Below are 19,885 nucleotides of genomic sequence, written 5' to 3' on the forward strand. Positions count from 1 at the left end.
ATTCCTTCTCATCATTAGGATACCCATTTTAAATCTATTCTCTGTGACAAGCAGTAGCTGTCTGTACACTATCTAGCATTTTATTAATCTGAGATTTGAAACACATTCTTTTGCATAGAGTTGTTGCATTCAGGGATTAAATTTTGGCAGGTCAAGAGAGAGCACTGGGATACATAATTCCAGTTTAATCCCAAAACAGCTTTTGAGAGAAAGACAGAGCTACAGAAATGTACCAAAATGTACACTTAGAATTCTTCAAAATTCAAACCCAGACTGTTCTTACATGAGTAAAATGGTTCTATAAAGTTTGTTATCAAAAGGCTGAATCTTTGCACACTGGAACATCAAGCACATGAGAACAGTAATTTCATCACTGGGGTTTTTTGTCTTGGATGACCAAGTATTTTAATGGTAACAATCACGTTTAATCTCCATTTTTTTGAACAGTTACATCAAGATTTACCTCACTGGACAACTCTTTAAAAGAAATACTCCCCCAGCACCACCCCCTTCAGACAGTGCTACACTCAGAACTTTAAAGCATATCTTGAATTTAAAGTTGAGGGAAAATTGATCATCTGGGTATTTCAAGCTTATGTTCTTAAAGTAAAACTAATGTTGTGGCTTTTCTAAATTAGAATAGTCAATGAAAACTATTACTGTTGTTTTGGATAGTGAGATACTTCACTGATTTGTGACTGACTTTCTCTTCTCTGCTTCCAGGCTGGAACGCAACAAGACAGCCTGGGAGTCCGAATCCAGGAAAGAGGTGCAGCAGCATCAAGAGACCTGTGAAATGTTGCAGGAGGAGAAAAAGGAGCTTTTGAGTCGGCTTGAAGAGTCTCAGAAACTGTACAGCAAGTCTCAGAATGAACAGCAAAAGCTGGAGTCAGAAATCAGCAGCCTGAAAGAACAGATTTCTGACTTAAAAAACTCCTTCACCAAATGTGAATTGGTCAGAGAAGAGCTGAGGAGTATGGTCAAGCAACAAGAGACCAGCATTCAGAATTTTAAGTTCAGCTGTGAACAGCTTGAGGCTGATCTGCAAGCTTCCAAGGAGCTCACAAATAAGCTGCATGAAGAAACCAGCGCCAAAGATCAAAAGATCATCAGTTTGCTGTCTGACAAGGAAGAAGCAGTTCTGGCTGCTCTATCTGAACTACAGCAGCAACATTCTGAAGAGAAGAAAGAGTTGGAGCATAAGCTGACCAGGGAAGAAGAGGATAATAAAGCTTTGGAAAATGAGAAGAACAAAATTCTTGAGAAACTGAATCATCTCACTGAAAAGATGAAGATAGGCAGGGAAGAAAGTAAGCAGCAGAAGGCACAACTGGACTCCTTCACCAAGTCCATGTCTTCTCTGCAAGATGACAGAGACCGCATACTGAGGGAATACAAACAGCTTGAAGAACGTCATCTTGTTGCAATCTTGGAAAAAGACCAGCTAATCCAAGAGGCTGCTGCTGAAAACAACAAACTCAAGGAAGAGATCCGGAGTTTTCATAGCCAGATGGATGACCTCAACTCTGAGAATGCCAAACTCGGCGCAGAGCTGGTGCGGTATAGAGAGGACCTGAACCAGGTGATTTCAATAAAGGACTCCCAGCAGAAACAGCTTCTCAAAACGCAGCTGCAGCGGATCCAAACTCTGGAAAAGGAGAAGGCAGTCCTAGAAACACAGCTGAAAGAGTCAGAGCATACTCAGGACGATCACAGGAAGGTCATGGAAGCCCTGAGACAGGATAAAGTTGGTATGTCTCAAGAGATCGAAACCCTCAATACTTCTCTGTCTCAGGTGCAGAGTGAGGTGACAGCGTTACGTGAGGGGGGTCCTATCGTGGAGTGTCAAGCACAGCTGAAGGCCCGAGAGGAAGAGGCACAAGAACTGAGTCATAAACTTTCCCTCTCGCAGAAGAGGATAACAGAACTTGAGGGGGAATTATTAAATGTTCAAAGGGATGCAGCCAAGAGAGTGGGAGAAGCTGAGGACAGGCTTCGAAAGGAGCTGAAGCACCTACATCATGATGCAGGGATAATGAGGAATGAAACAGAAACAGCAGAAGAGAGAGTAGCAGAGTTGGCACAGGACTTGATGGAGATGGAACAGAAATTTCTTGCAGTCACAGATGAAAACAAAGATCTCAGAGCTCAAATTCAGTCTTTTGGAAAGTCCATGAGCTCTCTTCAGGATAGCCGGGACCACGCCAATGAAGAGCTTCATGTTCTGAAACAGAAATACTCTGCAGACTTAGAGGAACAAAAGACTCTAGTGCAGAATCTTCAGAAACAGATGCTTCAGCTACAAGAGGAGCAACGTTTCACTGCCATGGACCGAGACACAGTGAGGTCTGAGCTGGCAGAACTGCAGAAAGCCACCGATGAAAGAGGTCTTTTGGCCCAGATTGAGACACTTAATCAGAAGCTTAGAGCCAAAGATGATGAGCTTCTCCATTTGTCTTTGGAACTGGAAGGCTCTTCCAACCAAGTCAAATCCTTTTCTAAGGCTATGGCAAGCCTGCAGAATGAGCGAGACCGTCTGCTGAATGAATTGGGCAAAACAAGTAAGATTGAAGAAGTGAAGCAGCAAGCAGAAGGGAACACTTCCACCACTCCTTCAGAACTGCAAAGTCTTAAGAAGGCACTGTCCTCCTTGCAGAATGACAGAGACAGAGTGGTAAGTCCTTGTTCTCTGTTCCTGCTCTTGCTTAAAGCCCCATAGGAGATCTTTGGATCTTCAGATGTTAAAGTTCAGCACATTCAGATCTGATATTTGCCTGATTTATCATGTGTCTGGAAATGGATTCTAGAAGTAGTTGCTCTGTCACCTTCCCAGGGATGGAGATGAGGCTAACCAGCCTGCAGTTCCCCAGATCCTCCTTCCTGCCCTTTTTGCAGGTAGGGATGACATTTGTTTTCTTCCAGTCTTCAGGAACTTTTCCCAGTCACCCTGACCTTTCAGAGGTGATTCAGCTGCCTCCCTATGACTTCAGCTCTTATGGGCATCATGTCCTACGGAGTTAGTATGTGCCATCTGCGTTACCACCTCTGACACATGGAAGCTGTGATGTTGTTAACTTCACAGGGTGTTTTCTCCTGTTACCTCGATTTAAAATATGGATTCATAGAAATAGCATGTGGTTTCCCTGTTAACCTGCATAGTCCATGTCTGTGGAAGCTCATGCATTTGGGTTTTTTTTTTAGATTTCTGGAAGAGACTAGATCAAAGACTTGGGTCTGCTGCTCCTCTTGGCAGCTGACTTGATTCAAAACAGTCATTGCAGCTTCATTTTGACATCCCTGCTTGTGTACTTAGTGTGGATAGCCTCTGGCACAGTGTGGCTCAGTGAGTGTCTGAGTTCTCCTTGCTGGTCAGATGACAGGCTTATGCAGTCATTTTTCACTGTCACTTACTCTGCCTTAGTTTTCCCTGCAGCTATTTCACAACAGACTTTGTGATACTGTCTTATATCTTCCTTCTTGTCCATTTTCTATCTCAGTTTTTTGTGGATTTGTGCCCTCTGCTGCTGTTTCATTGAACTTGGTATCTGTATAGCACTGGTAATACTAAAATACATCCTTAGGAGAGGGATCTCCTGACTCATTAAGTACTTCCCTGCCTACAAAGTCGGTTCTGTCATCTTGTCCTCAAAAACTGATTGCAGTGATGGATGTGTAATGACAACTTATCTCTCACTCTAGCCTGAGCAGACGGGTGAAAGGATTTTAGTTCCTTGATTCCCAGGTTTAAGTTAACACCAGTCTCGGGAGTTACTCTTAACCATCTCTTTCTGCCTCGCTTTGTTTCCCTCCAAATAAGGGAATTAATACTGTACTCTGGGGCCTCTTTTTTGTTAATACATGTCAAATCTTCATGGAAGGTCTCAGAACTCACGACTTCCATTAACAATAAGATTCTCTGAGGTGGTTTTTTGAGCAGTTTTTAGTAGGCTGTTGTAATCACCGATTCAGTTCATAGTTTCTCTGTCATCTGAATGTGAGTTCTCCTGATTATTCCAGATGCCACAATAAGAAATGCTTTTAAACACTTCAAAGTAGCTTGTTGTTCAGTTGTCACACGCTGGTATTTCCCTTTACAGGTAAGAGAGCTGAAGAACCTGCAGCAGCAGTACATCCTAGTCGGGGTAGAATCAGCTGAAAATTCTCACTTGAAAGCACAACTGCAGCAGTGCCAGCAAGAAGCAGAGAAGCAGCGCCATCTCCAAGAAGAGCTGAAGCAGGAGCTCCAGCAGCTCAGGTGAGATTGGCCATCTTCTCACGGCCTCAGGGATTCAAATGCACCTTTTCTTTCATTCAAAGAGCAATTTGGGCAGAAGGCAAAGAAAGCATTGGGAACCTCACCCTTACTTGTGTCAGCTGACAGTGAATCGTTTTACCCTATTCAGGAATGAGCACATATTTCCCTTGCTCAGCTTCCGCTTCAGACTTGGGCGAAGGATAATTGCCCATCAGGAGCACTGAGGGAGCTGGGGGTGTTAAGCCTGGAGAAGAGGAGGCTGAGGGGAGCCTTTCTCCCCCCTGCCCTGCCCTGCCAGGAGGGTGCAGAGAGGTGGGCGATGGTCTCTGCAGCCAGGGGCCAGGAGCTGGGCCGAGGGGCAATGGGCTCAAGCTGCCCCAGGGCAGGGTCAGCTCAGCTGGGAGGGCAAAGTTCTTCCCTGGCAGAGTTGTGGGGCTGTGGCACAGGCTGCCCAGGGAGGGGGCTGAGTCCCCAGCCCTGGGGATGTTGAACAGAGGGGAGATGAGGTGCTCAGAGAGCTGGTTTAGTAGGGGACATGTATGGTTGGACTCGATGGTCTAAAAGGTCTTTTCCAACTTGATGATTCTGTGATGCTGGAAGAGAATGCCTGTATGAAATAGGTCGATGACCTTTTAATTCTTACTTCCTTCATCCAGTGATGGTCAGTATCATCTGTTTGAGAGGACACTTGGGCTGTTTCTTGTTCTGGAATTTATGTATGTAATTGTAGAGCTATCTGTTCCAAACTGATCATGAACACACTTTTATCATCCCGCTGGTATCATCATTATATCAAAAATAACTTTGAATTACTCCCTAATCCTTTGTTTCAATTGCTTTATGTCTTCTATGTAATTCAAGTCTAGTAAACTTTCAACTCCAGCTGCACTAAAACTAGTCAGACAAATATGCTCTGTTCTAAAAATGGTGGGGGGGAAATCCTTTCAAGGTACTTCAGAGATCCATCTGTGAATAACTGAACCTGGAGTGAAAGAGGTGGGGTGGGGGTTTTTTTGTGGAAAGATGTTTGGCTTATCTTTTTTCCAAAATTATATAAAACCTTAGGGTGCCCCTTTGCCCTTCCCCTGCCCCTCACCCTCCCCCTGCCCCTAGTGTGACCCTCAGACTAAACTTCAGATCTCATGGTTTGAAGCTTGCAGTTTCTTTAATCTCCTGCTATGTCCTAGGGAGCCTGCTTTGGCAGGGGTGTTGGACCCAATGATCTCTGGAGGTGCCTTCCAACCCCTACAATTCTATGATTCTAAAAGAATCCCAGAATCCCAGACTGGGCTGGGCTGGGAGGGACCCCAAGGGTCCCAGAGCTCCAACCCCCTGCCACAGGCAGGGACACCAACCTCCAGGCCTGGAGCTACACAAGGTTGCCCAGGGCCCCAGCCAACCTGGCCTTCAACACCCCCAGGGATGGGGCACCCGCCCCCTCTCTGGGCAGCCCCTTCCAGCCCCTCACCACTCTCTCTGCAAAGAACTTCCCCCCCCAGTCTCTACTCTCCCCCTTCCCTCCTGCAGCTTCACTCCAGCCCCTTGTCCTGCCAGTCTCTGCCCTTTAACAAGCCCATTCCCCTCCTGTTCCTCTGCTCCCTTCAGGAACTGGAAAGCTTCAATCTTCTAGAAAAGGAGATTTATTTCCTGTCTGGCTTCTACAGTGTAAATGAAGCTGAGGCCTCAAATTTGCATGTTGGGATCAGCGCTGTAGTTACGGTGAATATGTGGCTGAGGCAGTGATGACGTTCTGGTGACAAGTAGCACTGTCAGTGTCCAGAAACACCACAAGTGTGAGCACTGAATGATCTGCAGTGCTGAGCCAAATGCAGAATACTTCCTTAAACCCACTTTTAAGGTTCCTGTACTTAATTGAGTTGCTTATTTTGTTTTGATTTAGTGTTAAAACTTTCCTGGCATGGACTGATGATAGGAAATAGAACCATCCTCAGCTCATTCTGAGCTGGATACCTGGGTATCATAAGTGATGCTGCTAACTTTATGGTGTTTTCCTTTGTGTTGTACTGGGCAGACAAGAGAAAGCTACCTGGGAAAAGCAGAACAGCAGCATAAAGGAGCAGTACCTGTTGGCCATAGCAGAGAAGGACAAGCAGCTGAGCCATTTACAAAAGATCACACAAGAAATGAGACTGCCCCTCAGCAAATCTCAAATTACAGAGGAGCAGTACCAAACACAGGTGGGTGGAAATGCACAGATTCTTCACTGCATGGAGATCTGAGGCTTGAAATTCAGCCAGAGTAGCATGTGTTGTACTACAGACTGCAGTAGTGGATTGTGTTTTGTGGCTGCCAAGGGCTGTACCAGCAATGCAACTTGGGTCATTGAAAACCTTTAGAACACTCTGGCATACCCTCATGTGCTCTTCCCTTAGTTCATGTTTCCTAATGTTTCAAGAAAGCAGAGGATCAAGGCTTCCCAGGCACTTCAGGTCCTTATAAGCAGTATGAAACTTCTCAAGTCTTTCTGCCTGTTTTAGAATTGCCTCTTGCACTTTGAATCTAAGATCTGGTTGAGTTCTCCTTTTAATGTCACATTCTAATTTCTGAGTTTCCTATTGATTTTTTTATTGCTGTTTTTACAGAATCTGCTATCTTGAGCCCAGAGAGGCTGAGGATTGAACACTGCACTTTTTGCTTTCTTCCCCCTGTGTCACAGTTATAAAAGTGGAATGTGTTGAGTATTTTGCTTGGTCTAAGGAAGGACACTTGCTGCACATGCAATACCATTAGATTATGAGCAAGGAGGAAACTCTCCTGCTCACATCTGTAATGTTTCCATGAGAAACTTTGATGTCAGTGGAGGAGGGATGACATCTCCCCTCATCTCTTTGACCTACACATGCACATGTGCACGTTTATCTAGTTGTTTCTTTGCCTATGATGCTTTCCTGGGAGAATGCTTCAGTGCTGACTCTTTAGTCTGTGTTCAGTGAGGGCACTTGGACGTTGCTTTGGGGTTTTGTTTGTTTTTTCTTGTTCTCATTCATACACTTTTTTCCCTTCCTCTATCATAGACAGCTTTAACACAGCTTTTGAGAAGGGCACATTGTATGTGCAACTTCAGGGATCGTTCCTAATTGTTTGGATTTTCAGATGGCTTTGAGGATATTTCTATTTATTCCCTATTTGTTGTTTTTCTTGACCAGATCAAATTCCAGGCTTAAAAATGATGTTGAGCTTTGTCCTTGGAATAGAAGACAGAGAAGACCAATATGAGAGCAGGTTGCCATCTGTGCAGTATGTTTTTCATATATTGTTCTTTTCCTGGCAGGTTTCTTCAGAAGTTCTGAGAGGCGACTTCTCAAGCCTAGAAACAGAGACAAAACATCTCCAGGCCCAGCTAAGTAACAGCCTGAAAGAACTGCACCAGAAAGAGCTCAGAATTCAGCAGTTAAACAGCAAGGTACCAATCATAGCTTATGTTTGCTTGCGGAGTCTGGGATGAGGAATGTGTAGACTTGTATTGGGCTCAGGGAGTGGGGAACAAAGTCTTTATTTCTGTTCTTGTGGACATTCAGTGAAGTAACACAAAATCTTGGACTAGGTGATAAAGGTCCCTTCCAGCCCAATACGTTCGATGCCAGTCCCAGGCACAGGAATCCAGACAGGAGCCCCAGATGGCTGAAGCCCCAGAGGAGGACGGGGTAAATGATGAGTCTGCCTCAGCTGATGGGGATTGGGTCAGGACAAATCCTAAAGATTCTCAAGGTTCTTCCAGATTGACGTTTTGACCTTTGTCATGTCAGCCACTCCCCAAAATTCAGTGCTGGCTGTGAATTTGCTGATGCTATACTCAGTGTCATAACTTACATTGCTGTCAATGTCAAGTAGTATGTGCCCCAGGGGGGCTTCAGGAATATTCTGGTCACAGCCTTTGCCCAGTGGTCCAGCCAATTTATGACTGTGCAGCAGTTCATTTGCCTAGTTCACAGCTCCTTTAGTTTCCAAATGTGAATACTGTCAGTGATGATGTTAAAAGCTCTGTGTACTGGAGCTGGCTGGCATGGAGTTCATTTACTTCATAGCACCCTGAGGGTGCTGCATTGCAGATTGGTGACTGCAGCAGTGTTAATAGCACACCAGTGGATTAGTTGTTGCTGAACAGTGCTTGCTCAGGATTAAGGCCTTCTCCATTTCTCACTTTGCCTCTGGTCAGGAGGCTGGGGGGTGGGCAAGAGCTTGGGAGAAGTCAGAACTGGGACAGCTGACCTGAATGGAGCAGAGGGATATGCCAGGCCATGTACAGACCACGTTCAGGACGATCAGGGAGAGTGCTGTCTAAATCCACACCTCTCCTGCCACTGAATTTTACTGCCCTTTCTGTAAAATGACCAGAGGGAGAAGGGAAGAGGACAGAGAAGGAGAGGTAGAGGGGAGAAAAGAAAAAGAAGCGAGAAGAGGGGAGGAGAGATGACATTGCAGAGGAGGACAATGGAGGAAGGGTGGAAAGGAGAGAGGGAAGATGGGGTGAGGGAAGAGAGATGGGGACCAGACAAAGGGACCAGAGAGTGAAACTATGTGAAGAAAGTTGTTTTCAGGTTCTATTTCTATTGTTGGGAGTTCTTTCTAGCCTCCTGCTTTCTAGACTCCTGAAGGAAGTCCCTCCTTCAGAAGGCATGCTTGTGATTTTTCAGTACTGCCTGTGATCTTGGAAGAGGTTTTGTATTTCAGTGTAGAATCACAGGCAGTCTGATTCACACATGGCTAAATCCCGTGTCTTCATTTCACTCTTCAGAAAGAGCTTTGTATTCCAGGAGAAAGCAACAGTGTGAAATCATTATTTCTTGATGATACTTCTGAAGGGTTTTGGTCAATCTCAGTACTTCAGAAATCTTATATACTAAAGTGTGTTATTCTGTACATGGTGTTAATGTCTTGGGACCTGTGTTCATAGAATCATAGAATGGGCTGGGTTGGAAGGGACCCCAAGGGTCCCAGAGCTCCAACCCCCTGCCACAGGCAGGGACACCAACCTCCAGGCCTGGAGCTACACAAGGTTGCCCAGGGCCCCAGCCAACCTGGCCTGGAACACCCCCAGGGACGGGGCACCCACCCCCCTCTCTGGGCAGCCCCTTCCAGCCCCTCACCACTCTCTCTGTAAAAAAATTCCCCCCAATATCTAATTTAAACCTTCCTTCCTTTGGTTTTAATCCACCCCCCTTGTCCTGCCACGTGCAGTGTGGTAGTTCCCATGTTCTCAGTAGAATTCTTACTCTCAGTTACACAGAGAACAATTTTGCTTTCACAGAAATACGAGCTCTTTGCTTACCAGTTATGTGCTCTTCTCAGTTATCTCAGGTGTTTGAGGAGAAAAATGCCCTCTCCCTCCAGCTGCACAGCAGCAATCGGAACATCTGTGAGAACCACCAGCGCTACAGTGAGGTTCTGAACCGGTGCTTGGTGCTGGAGAAGCAGCTCCAGGAGCTGCAAGCTGCAGAAAAGGGCGTGGTAAGTTGGCTGTTTTGGTGCAAGGGAGGGAAAAGCTTGATGCAGATGGCTCCACTAACTATGGCACAGTGCAGCTATTTTATATCCTCTCCTTTCCTGCTCTCTCAAGCTATTCGTGCTTGCTTTCAGGATTTGTTTGCAACAGATGCTGCTCCAGGAGCACCCCAAGAGAAGAATGAGCCTCCGAGGGGCAGTTACACACCAGAATTACAGGAGTTGCAACTGAGGTAAAGAAAACCTGAGAAAGCAGGGGTGGGGATGTTAGTCCTGATGGACCATTTTGGGCTAGTGATGAGCCTATTTCTGTTACTCTCAGAGTGTCGGGAAAAAGTCAGTTCTGTACTAAGATCTTTTGGAAGTGGGGGGACTGTTAAATGCACTTGACAGCTGTCAGTTATCTCTGCATAGAACTTCAAGAAATTAAGTGAAAAATTAGCATCTTTGATGTAATGAGGCTGGGTCCTCAGTAGCTGCTTAAGCATATCAATAGTCCTGGTCTCAAGGCTTTTAGCCTGAGGGTGTCTGGAACTGAGATTTACTTAGCACATGATTCCTTACAACCTTCTGGAACTAAGATACAGCATGTGATTCGTCATACCCTTTCAAAATAACTTTCAGAAGGTGGGGCCACAGATGACAGAGCCAAAGAACTCCTTCCTGATGTCACACAGAAGCTTCAAGAGATATATCTTCTCTCTTGCCTTCCAGATAACTTAAATACATTAATAAGAGATAACTGGGTCTTCTGTGTGAAGTGGAAGTGAATTGGAGTGTGTTTACATGCTGCATCAGTGAACACAACAGAAACAGAATGGTCCATAAATTAGCTGGGTTTGGTATATGCTTGGTTATTTCCTGACAGGTTGTCTGAAACAGAACGTTTACACAGCAGCACAAAGCAGGATCTGAGCTATTTAGAGGAGCAGCTGGAAGAGGAACGGGATCGTCGTCTTGCCGTGGAGGAGGCACTCTCTGCAGCACAGGATCAGATCAGGAGGTGAGGGAGCTTGAGCAAACAGGCAATGTCACCATAAAAGCATTGTGATCTTAGCTCCAAGTCATTCTTCTGTCAGATGGCACTGGGGGCACAGAAACAACCTCAAGAATGCCTGTCACATTCACAGAATGGCATCTGGAGGTCATCTGGTCCAACCTCTGCTCAAGCAGGGCTACCTAGAGCCAGTTGCCCAAGACTGTGTCCAGGTAGCTTTTGAGTATCTCCAAGGATGAAAACTTCACAACCTCTCTGGGCAACCTGTGCCAGTACTCAGTCACCCTTACAGTAAAAAAGTGTTTCCTGATGTTCAAGCTGTCCTTCAGTTGTAGAGAAAGATAGAGACAACTGGCTAGACGTAAGGATCAATTCTGACTAGAAATAAGATGTCAGCTTTCTCAATGAGTTAAATTAACTACTGGAAAATATAATTTGAACACTAAGAATTGGGTGAAAGCAGTAGAGAAGTTTCATGCTTGTAGGGATTTGTTTCCTCAGTAGGTGTCTGTCTGCCAGGGGCAAAGTGGTCTTGGCATGAAGACTGGCACCCAATTTTAATGAACTTCCAATTAACATAGACTTCTGATTAATTTGGGTATTGAGAATCAATTAAACACTCTAGGAAAAACCATTTCCTCTGAGGCTCAGCTTCAGTCTAGACAGTTTTCCTCCCTGGTTCCTGGTACCCTGTCCCGTTGTTTGCACCACACGCTGCACTTGGTCCTGTTGGTGAGGCGAAGGGCAGTTCAGGCCTCTGGAGTCATGTGGAGTGATGTGTCTTTGCTGCTCCTTGTTCCTTACTCCTTTCCTCCTTCCTCTAGCAGCCACCACCCTCTGATAAATACCTTTTAGCAGAGGCTTCTCTGGGTGTAGCTCTGCACAGTGAGGCGTCTTCCATTGCTGAGCCAGCGGGAACTGGCTGTGACCGGTGCAGTGCGGTTCATGGCCTGACACACAGCTTGGTTACCAACACCTTGTCGTTTATACCCAGTACACTCTGTATCTCAGGTTACTTGACAGATGCCCGTATAGTCAGCAGAGGAATGAAGGCTGACCCAGGCTGGATGTTAGGAGTAAGGTGCAGTGAGTAGAATGCGTATTAGAAATGCCAGTTCTCCTCCCTGTCTGATAGTTAAACTGGAGTCTTTTACATGAAAGCAATGGCTTTCTTCTGACACACGTGCTGATTCAGCCCAAACAATGGTCTGTATGGTAGAGCTCTGGGTGAAGCTCTTGGTAGTTGCCACACAAATCAGACATAGCATTTGGAATCCCAGAATCATAGAATGGCCTGGGTTGGGAGGGACCCCAAGGGTCCCAGAGCTCCAACCCCCTGCCACAGGCAGGGACACCAACCTCCAGGCCTGGAGCTACACAAGGCTGCCCAGGGCCCCAGCCAACCTGGCCTTGGACACCCCCAGGGACGGGGCACCCACCCCCTCTCTGGGCAGCCCCTTCCAGCCCCTCACCACTCTCTCTGCAAAGAACTTCCCCCCAGTCTCTCCTCTCCCCCTTCCCTCCTCCAGCTTCACTCCAGCCCCTTGTCCTGCCAGTCTCTGCCCTTTAACAAGCCCATTCCCCTCCCGTTCCTGGGGTCCCTTCAGGGATGGGAAGGCTGCAGTGAGGTCCCCCCACAGCCTTCTCTTCTCCAGGCTGACCCAGCCCAGCTCCCTCAGCCTCTCTTCATAGGTGAGGTGCTCCAGCCCTCTGATCATCTTTATGGCCCTCCTCTGAACCCTCTCCAACAGTTAAGTCTATGAAAACCTGCTACAATTTATTTCACTTCACTCACTCTTGTTAACCTAAAGATTGGGCAGTGCTCCTTCCACATGTCATCCTATTACACTGTCTTACCAGTCTTGAATATCTGTCCCTAGAGAACAGTTAGCAGGAACCAACACTGTTGTGACCGAAGCTGGACCCAAAAATAAATTCATATAATTTAAAATACACAAATCACCCACCCTGGTTCCTTTCAAGTCACACCCTATGAAATTTAATTTGAAAGCCCCTGTGTAAAACAAAGACATGTTTGTTAGTGTAAAGAGTTTAAAGTCTCTGAAAGACTAAAGGGGGGAAAAAAGCACCAGAAAATAATGACATTTAAAGTGGCAGAATATAAATTAGGTAAGAAAGGAGGTCACTGCCAGCAGCTTAATTGTCCTCTCTACTGGAGAGTAATGGTAATGTGCACATCACACAGTATGGAAGTTTTACTTGGCTCTCAGACTGCTTTTCTTGCTGTGACAATGGGCACTGAGCAAGTGCAACTTGTATAGAGAGTACAGTTTGCCTGCTGTACTTCTGTTTCTCCAGCCTGCTGGTGGAGGAAGGAATACTACTGCTAGTTGGATCACGCAGTCTTTCTGCTCACCTTGATCTTAGGAGGCGCTACCGTTGTGCAGATGAAAGCAGTTCTCAAGTGAGGCCACGGCTTCCTTGCAATGGTTAATTACTTTCTGAAGAAATAACCTCCTTTCCTAAGTTTTCTACAGTGCTGGTTTGAGGCATCATAAGAAACTGAATTTAATTTCATGGGTTTTTTGCAACAGGTTGCAGTCAAGTGAGTGGACACCTTCCTTAAGTGCTGGCATCGATACGGCTCCGGGTCAGGAGCATGCCTTGCTGATTGACTCCATGGATAATAACTTCAGCAAAGTAAGACTTTACACTCATAGCTGTTAGTGATGTGAGCTGAAAACTGTGAACCTACAGAAGCCAACACCTTCTGTAGGCATATTCAGATCTGTTTGGGTTTGTGTAGCTTTCTGCTCTTTTCTTGCTCTGTTTTCCTTGCCAAAAGCCACTCTGATAGAGTCTGCACAAGCCTAAAATGTGGACCCAGGTTCCTTGTAGAATATTCAGAGCTTCATTGGTGAGCAAATAGGTGAAGTTTGTGCAAACAGTGTGTAATCTCATGCATACTGGCCCCAGCATCTGTGACATCTGCAGAGTCTGCCGTTTCTGCTAGCAGCCATCTCAGGTTTTCCTCATCATCCTCTTTCAAACCTTCATCAGTCAGGCTGGGAGCTGAAGTGCTTTTCATTGTGCTGGATGACAGCCTGGCAGTCACCTGTCCTGTTTTGATAAGGATGAAGCCCTCCTGAAGAGCTTGCCCCTTGTGTCTCCAAGACTTGGGGGGTGGTGCTCTCGAGAGCAGAATTTCAGCAGGAGCCATAACTGGACTCTACTCTCTGCTCATGCCTGGGGCTTGTTAGGAATACACAGGTTTTTCTTCCTACTAGAACTTTGCCAGCAGATGTTACACTGTCTGAGGACTCCTGAAAGAGCCCTTGTAGAGTAACACGACTCTACAGCAGCTTGTGGAACAGCTTCAGAAGTCCTTTCAGTTGCAAGCATGAAAGAATGAAACACACAATCACTTTCTTCAATCACAGCTCCTGGCAGCTTGAGGCTCTGGCAGAAAGTACCCTGAATCCATTTGTTTGTTTTTCACCCAGAGGGGCTATAAATTAATAGACACCAAATGTTTAGAGGGATATATTCTGCGTTCTTTTGCCCCTTCTCAAGCAGAATTGGAGAGAGCGTGTTCATGAGAAACCTGCAGAGAGCAGAGGAATGGGGAGTATTATGCTGAGGATTGACTGACGCTAGAGATTGAGTCTTGACAATCTGAATGGGTGTGGGAGGGTTCATGCTTATTAGCTTAAACTTATCCTCATGGTATGGAGAGCTCTGGGTGGAGGCAGCTGGGGCAGGCACATTCCTGGTTCTGACTGGTCTCTTTTTACTCTTCCAGACTCGGAATATCCTTGGACTGCGACGCCTGTTGCGCTCTCTCTTCCGTTCCCGGACCCACTTGCCTCTGTTAGCGTTCCTGTATCTGCTTGCGCTCCATGTACTGGTTGTCCTGTGTTTTACAGGCCACCTGTGAGCCACATCCCCCTGTGTAACCCCTGGGCCTGCATTCCCTACTGACAGGGTAGCACTTCACAGAGCTGCTGCCCTTTTCCCCTGTCAGTCCTTAAGGAACAACTGCATCCAGGAATTGGCACTGGGCTTGTTTGTTGTCTTAAGTATGCAGCAGCCAGTGCTGATGCTGGGGATCAGTTTCCAGGACATCTGCCATTCCCTTGGTGTTGGTAAATGAGTGGTATGTTTTCTGAGCCAGGGCCCTCATGCTACAAGCTTCGAGGGCAGCATCTGTTCCTGTACCTGGAGGTGGCACCACTCATTTTATACAGAATTGTGCTGTGGTAGGAATAAGAAAAATACTTTCTTAGTTGTTCCAGTACTTCCAGCACTTGTAGGAACTGCAGGATCTTCCACCCTCTAAGAGCTGGGTTGTGGATGTACTGTAGCTAAATATAAGACAGCTCTTCCCTTTCATCCAGCCCTGAGCTCACGTGCAGTTTGAAATGCATATCCTAATGAAGTTTTGGGCACTTGAAGGAACATGAATTGAATTTCAGAATCATGTTTCCTGCTCAGTTGCCTCTGCTCTTACACTAATTTTGACTTTTTTTATCTGGACCAGCTACACCTTCCATTTAGTGTGTCTTACGTCTGCCCTGACAATCCTGTAAAATAATGTAATTTAATTATTGAAAAAAAAATAGGAAACAACAAACTTTTTAGCTCTTAAGTTAATAACCTTGCTGTTTGTAGCATTTCTGCACCTCTCACGAGGGAAATCGCTTGAATAACTCTTGAAATAAGAGCAGGTGTGCTCTTGCATCCTTGTCTACTGAACCCTTGTCATGAGATTAAACCTGTACAGGTTGTGTTAAAAGGTTACATAATATGGTATATGGACCCAAATGAAAGGCAGAAGCACCAGAAATAAACGCTGCCCTGTGCTGAGGAGGAGAATAGATTTCTGAAACCTTCGGGTGTCTCTGCTTTAGGAAAAGCCTGTTGTAGAAAGCTGGGTCACTGGACTTGCTTGAATCTAAAGCAAACTGATGCAGATGAACTTGATCTTTAGGGTTAGGCTTCCATTTATCCTATAAGAACTCTGGAATACAGCCTGGAATTGACTGCCCTCTTCCAAAGGGAGAATGCTGAATGCAGAGATGATAGTTCCAGTCAAGTTCCCTGTCAGAGGCCAAGTGATCATTCTGTTCCAAGTAACTGCCTTTCTGGCAGACTGTATCTGCCTCTTGCTAGAGCATTAACAGTCACGTTTTTCCCATGGGAAAGAGGTAGTTCTTTTGATATTGCTGGTAAACTAAAATTCTCTAGCCAGTGAACAAGCCTGTTTGAGGCTGGATTTATTTCATGGTAGCTGAAGTAGCTGGATCTCTGCAGGTCCAGAACATTGTCACTATACACCCGTTTCTACACTACCCTTGATAATCTGTGTGGACTTGCTCAACTATATGAAATTCAGTGACCAAATACTTTGCCCACAGCTTCCTGGGGCATGTGCTCCTGTATATATAATAAAGATTATTTTTCAGATGGAATTTGTGTACCGTTGTCATGTCAATGTCAGCAGTGTAGAGCTGCTGCATCCTACCTCTTGCAGGGCCACCATGGGACTGTAGGTCACAACTTCCCTGTATGTTGACTGCAGAATCTGTCTCGTGTTATCTGAATGTCTGTGGAGGAGACCTTTTCCCCATCTCATTGTGCTGCAATGAAGGAAACAGAACTTCAATAGTGAAAGCAATTCCAATAAACAGGATCTGCTTGGCTTTTCTTTGCATTTAGGCACATTTGACTGAGTACCACACCCTGTTCAAGCTGTGCAACCCCGGGAAAGGCACAGGACTTGGCAGCAGCAAGCTGGAAGCATGCTACTACTAACGTAGATGGGACTAGTTGAAACATACTGTCCTCTGCCACCTTTGAGTAGCCAGACAGGTACCTTTGTTCATATTCACTGCTACAATCCACCACGACCATTAGAATAAAAGCTGTAATGAGGTATTGTAAGACCAGGTTTCCACTGTATTTAATAGCAGCAAGAATTATAAGCAAAGTATGTTTCCTTAAGACCCCTGATGCAAATTCTCCTGAAAGAATACAAACTGCTTCTGGTTCAGACACATTGAAGTATCTTACACCTCATGGCAACTACTGAGGCAGCTCCTGGGTCTGTTTCTGTGCAGTGGGGAGAGACGCTGGAAGAAACAAGCAGGCCTAAGCTACCAACACCTGGCTCCAGGTTTGATTCCTCCACTAGAACATTGTTTTTATAACCTCAGGAGAGTCTTTCAAGCACAAGGTGTGCTGGGGCCTGATGGGATCCACCTCTCCGCATGGGGAAAATGCATCTTTGCTTGTAAACTGGCCAGACTCATGGAGAGAGCTTTAAACTGCAATCAGTAGGGGAAGGTGATGCTGACAGGCTCTCTAAAGGTAAGCTGAGCTTTGGGGTGACACTGCCTGAGAGTGGCAATCCTAATGGGAGCATTTACACTCCTCTAGGGAGCACTGATGGCTCGAGAGCACATCTGACATGCTTGTACACCAATGCAGGTGGTATGAGAAACAAACAGGATGAACTAGAGGCGCTGGTCAGTTCCCAGAGCCATGAAATCATTCGCATCAGTGAGACTTGGTAGAACAAGTCCACAGCTAGTGTGTGGGATGGAGCCTATGGGCTGTTCAGGGTGGACAGGCAGATGGAGGAACTGCACTGTATGTGAGGGAGAGGTTTGACCATACAGGCCTTACCGTTAGGGATGAAACAGTTGAGAGCCTTTGGGTGAGGATTAGAGGTATGCAAAACAAAACACATATCATAGTGAGTGTCTACTATTGATCAGCCACCCAGGATGATGGTGCTGATGAGTTATTCTATAGGAGAAATCTGGATTGGCAGCCCTTGTCCTTATCAAAGATTTCAACTTCCCAGACGTCAACTGGAAACTCCATTCTGCTGTAAGAAGCAAGTTGGGGAAATTCCTGAAGTGCCTGGAAGATAACTTCTTGTGTCACAAGTGCTCAGCCAATGAGGAGAGAAACTCTCCCAGAGTGGTTTGTGAATAAAGGGTTCACAGGAGATGTGAGTAGGTGGCGGTCTTGGCCACAGTGACCATGAAATGGTTGAGTTTAAAATTTTTGGTGCGATGAAAAATAAAAAAGGCAGTAGAGGTAGAGCTGCTACCCTGGATTTCAAGGAAGCAAACTTTAAACTGCTCAGGGAGTGAGTGAGAAGTCTTGAGTTTGGTTTGGAGAGAAAGAGGCTGAGGTACAACCTCCTCGCTCTCTTCAGCCTCCGATGTGGGGACGTGAGGGGAAGGTGCTGAGCTCTTCTCACTGGGATCCGCAGACAGGGGGATGGTTCAAAGCTGCACATGGAGTGGTTCAGGCTGGACATCAGGAAACATTTCATTACCAAGAGTCTGGTTACACTCTGGAAGAGGCTTCCCGGAGAGGTGGTCGGTGCACCAGGCCTGTCAGTGTTTAAGAGGCATTTGGACAATGCTTTAACTTTTGGTCAGTCCTGATGAGGTCAGCAGTTGGGCTAGATGATCATTTTAGGTCCCCTCCAGCTAAACTATTCTACACTAAGTCCTGTGTATCTTGCCATCATGTCAAACAGAAATGACTACTCTAGGAGCTTTTCTTGCTTCACTTGACTCATTCAGAAAGGAAGTTATTTTGGTTTGAGATTTTCATCTAGTGTCAAACTAGCGTGATTCATGCTACTCATTTCAGAATAGTGCTCTTCTCACCAGTACTCAGTGTACCAAAGAGTTTGACCTCTAAGTGCTTATGATTCTTTAGCTACAAGATTTCTATCCTCCTAGTTCAAGCTATTTATTTTTATTTTTTTTTTAATCCTGGAATAACTTTTTTGTGTGTGCATGTATGTGTAAAAATATGTCTGTGTTTATATCTAATTTTAATTGTGCTCTAAAGCACTGAGTCAAATTTCATAACAAGTTATGCAAGCAGTAGCTTGCTTTCTTTGGATCCCATTGGAATTGCCAAGCCTAGGGACTTCAGCCTTTTACCTTTCTGTATTTTTATGGCAGAAAAGCAATGAGAAATATATTTGCGCCCCATCAAGAGCGATTCATGGAGTCAGAATGTGCATCCTGGGTAAACGTCTTGTCAGCATCGCAGACCACGCAGCGTGCAACTGAAGTGCAGCACGCTGAGGCAGGTTTTGGTCCTCATGACTTGAGCAGAGCTGGGGGCTGGGACACAGGAAATGAAGACAGCTGAAGTTAAAACAGGAACTTGGAGCTCACAGTGCTCAAAAAGCTGTCGCTAGCAACAGGTACCTAAGCAAAAAGCAGCAAGTCTGCCAGTGGGAGCTGGTGAGCCTTTTAAGGTAAGCAAGCTGAGTGTGTTTTGAAAGGGGAAAGTGAGAAACAACAATAAAAACTATAGAGTGTTGGTGGGCAAAGTGAACTCCTTCCTGACCCAGCAGGAGAGCTGACAGTGCTTGGCATTTGGGTCTCAGGCTGTTCTTTGGTCATTGTTGTTGCTTTTCCATTTGAGGCTTTAAAGAGCCATGATTACAAATCAATCAGCTCGACTGTTCTGAATGTGGTAGCTCTGTGTTGTGCTGCAGCCAATGCTTTCAGGGGGCAAAGTGGGATGAACTAACGTTTGAGATGCTACTCTGGCTGATATTCCTCATTGTGTCTGGACCCTTGTGGCATGATTGGAGTCTCTGGTTTGTCATGGTTCCCAAGATGCACAGGCAGTGGCTTTGGAGAGTAGGTGGTCAAGAACCATTCACAGCAGGATCTAAACCCCTCTTGTGTTTGAGCTAGCTGCTGTTATCAGCTCTGTGCTGGCTGGTTACTGCTGCTGGTTTACTGTTAACGAAAATGAGCCACAAGCTAAAAAATTTGTGAGGGAAAAATGCTAGAGGAGAAAAGGAGGTGGAAGCCATTGCTAGATTGTGCTGTGCTGCTCACAGGAGACTTCCTGGTTCTCCTGCTTCTACGTGCAGTTACCTATAGTCAGTTTGTCATAAGATTACTGTCAGTGCCTACAAGCACAGTGGAGCATGTCACTGACCTGCTGTGTTACAGCATAGGACATGTTTGGTTATTTTCCTTTTGCCTCCTGAGGCAGCATGGGGAAGGCCTAGAGCCAGATCATCACAGTAAATCTTCCTTGGTCCTATGTACTCCAACTGAGCTAAATATCTGGCTTTTGTTTAGTGAAAGACAGACTTGTCCCTGCTGTGCTCTTGTAGTTTCTCTTCTCTTCAGTTCCTCATCTTAGAGTAG

General features: G+C 45.8%; 1 protein-coding gene across 1 annotated transcript in view; it reads left to right on the plus strand.

Annotated features, from left to right (window-relative positions):
- The window catches only part of GOLGB1 (golgin B1), a 69,056-nt gene that overhangs the window by 33,081 nt on the left and 16,090 nt on the right, over positions 1-19,885 (plus strand). The window contains exons 14-22 of the mRNA XM_084279220.1: positions 724-2,674; positions 4,098-4,255; positions 6,288-6,453; positions 7,548-7,679; positions 9,566-9,724; positions 9,854-9,951; positions 10,587-10,721; positions 13,271-13,376; positions 14,479-14,577. Of these exons, the coding sequence (XP_084135346.1) occupies positions 724-2,674; positions 4,098-4,255; positions 6,288-6,453; positions 7,548-7,679; positions 9,566-9,724; positions 9,854-9,951; positions 10,587-10,721; positions 13,271-13,376; positions 14,479-14,577 (3,004 nt within the window). The remainder of the gene's footprint in view (positions 1-723; positions 2,675-4,097; positions 4,256-6,287; positions 6,454-7,547; positions 7,680-9,565; positions 9,725-9,853; positions 9,952-10,586; positions 10,722-13,270; positions 13,377-14,478; positions 14,578-19,885) is intronic.

This window comes from Gallinula chloropus (genome assembly GCF_964237585.1).
Source record: "Gallinula chloropus genome assembly, chromosome: 1".
Lineage (NCBI taxonomy): Eukaryota > Metazoa > Chordata > Aves > Gruiformes > Rallidae > Gallinula > Gallinula chloropus.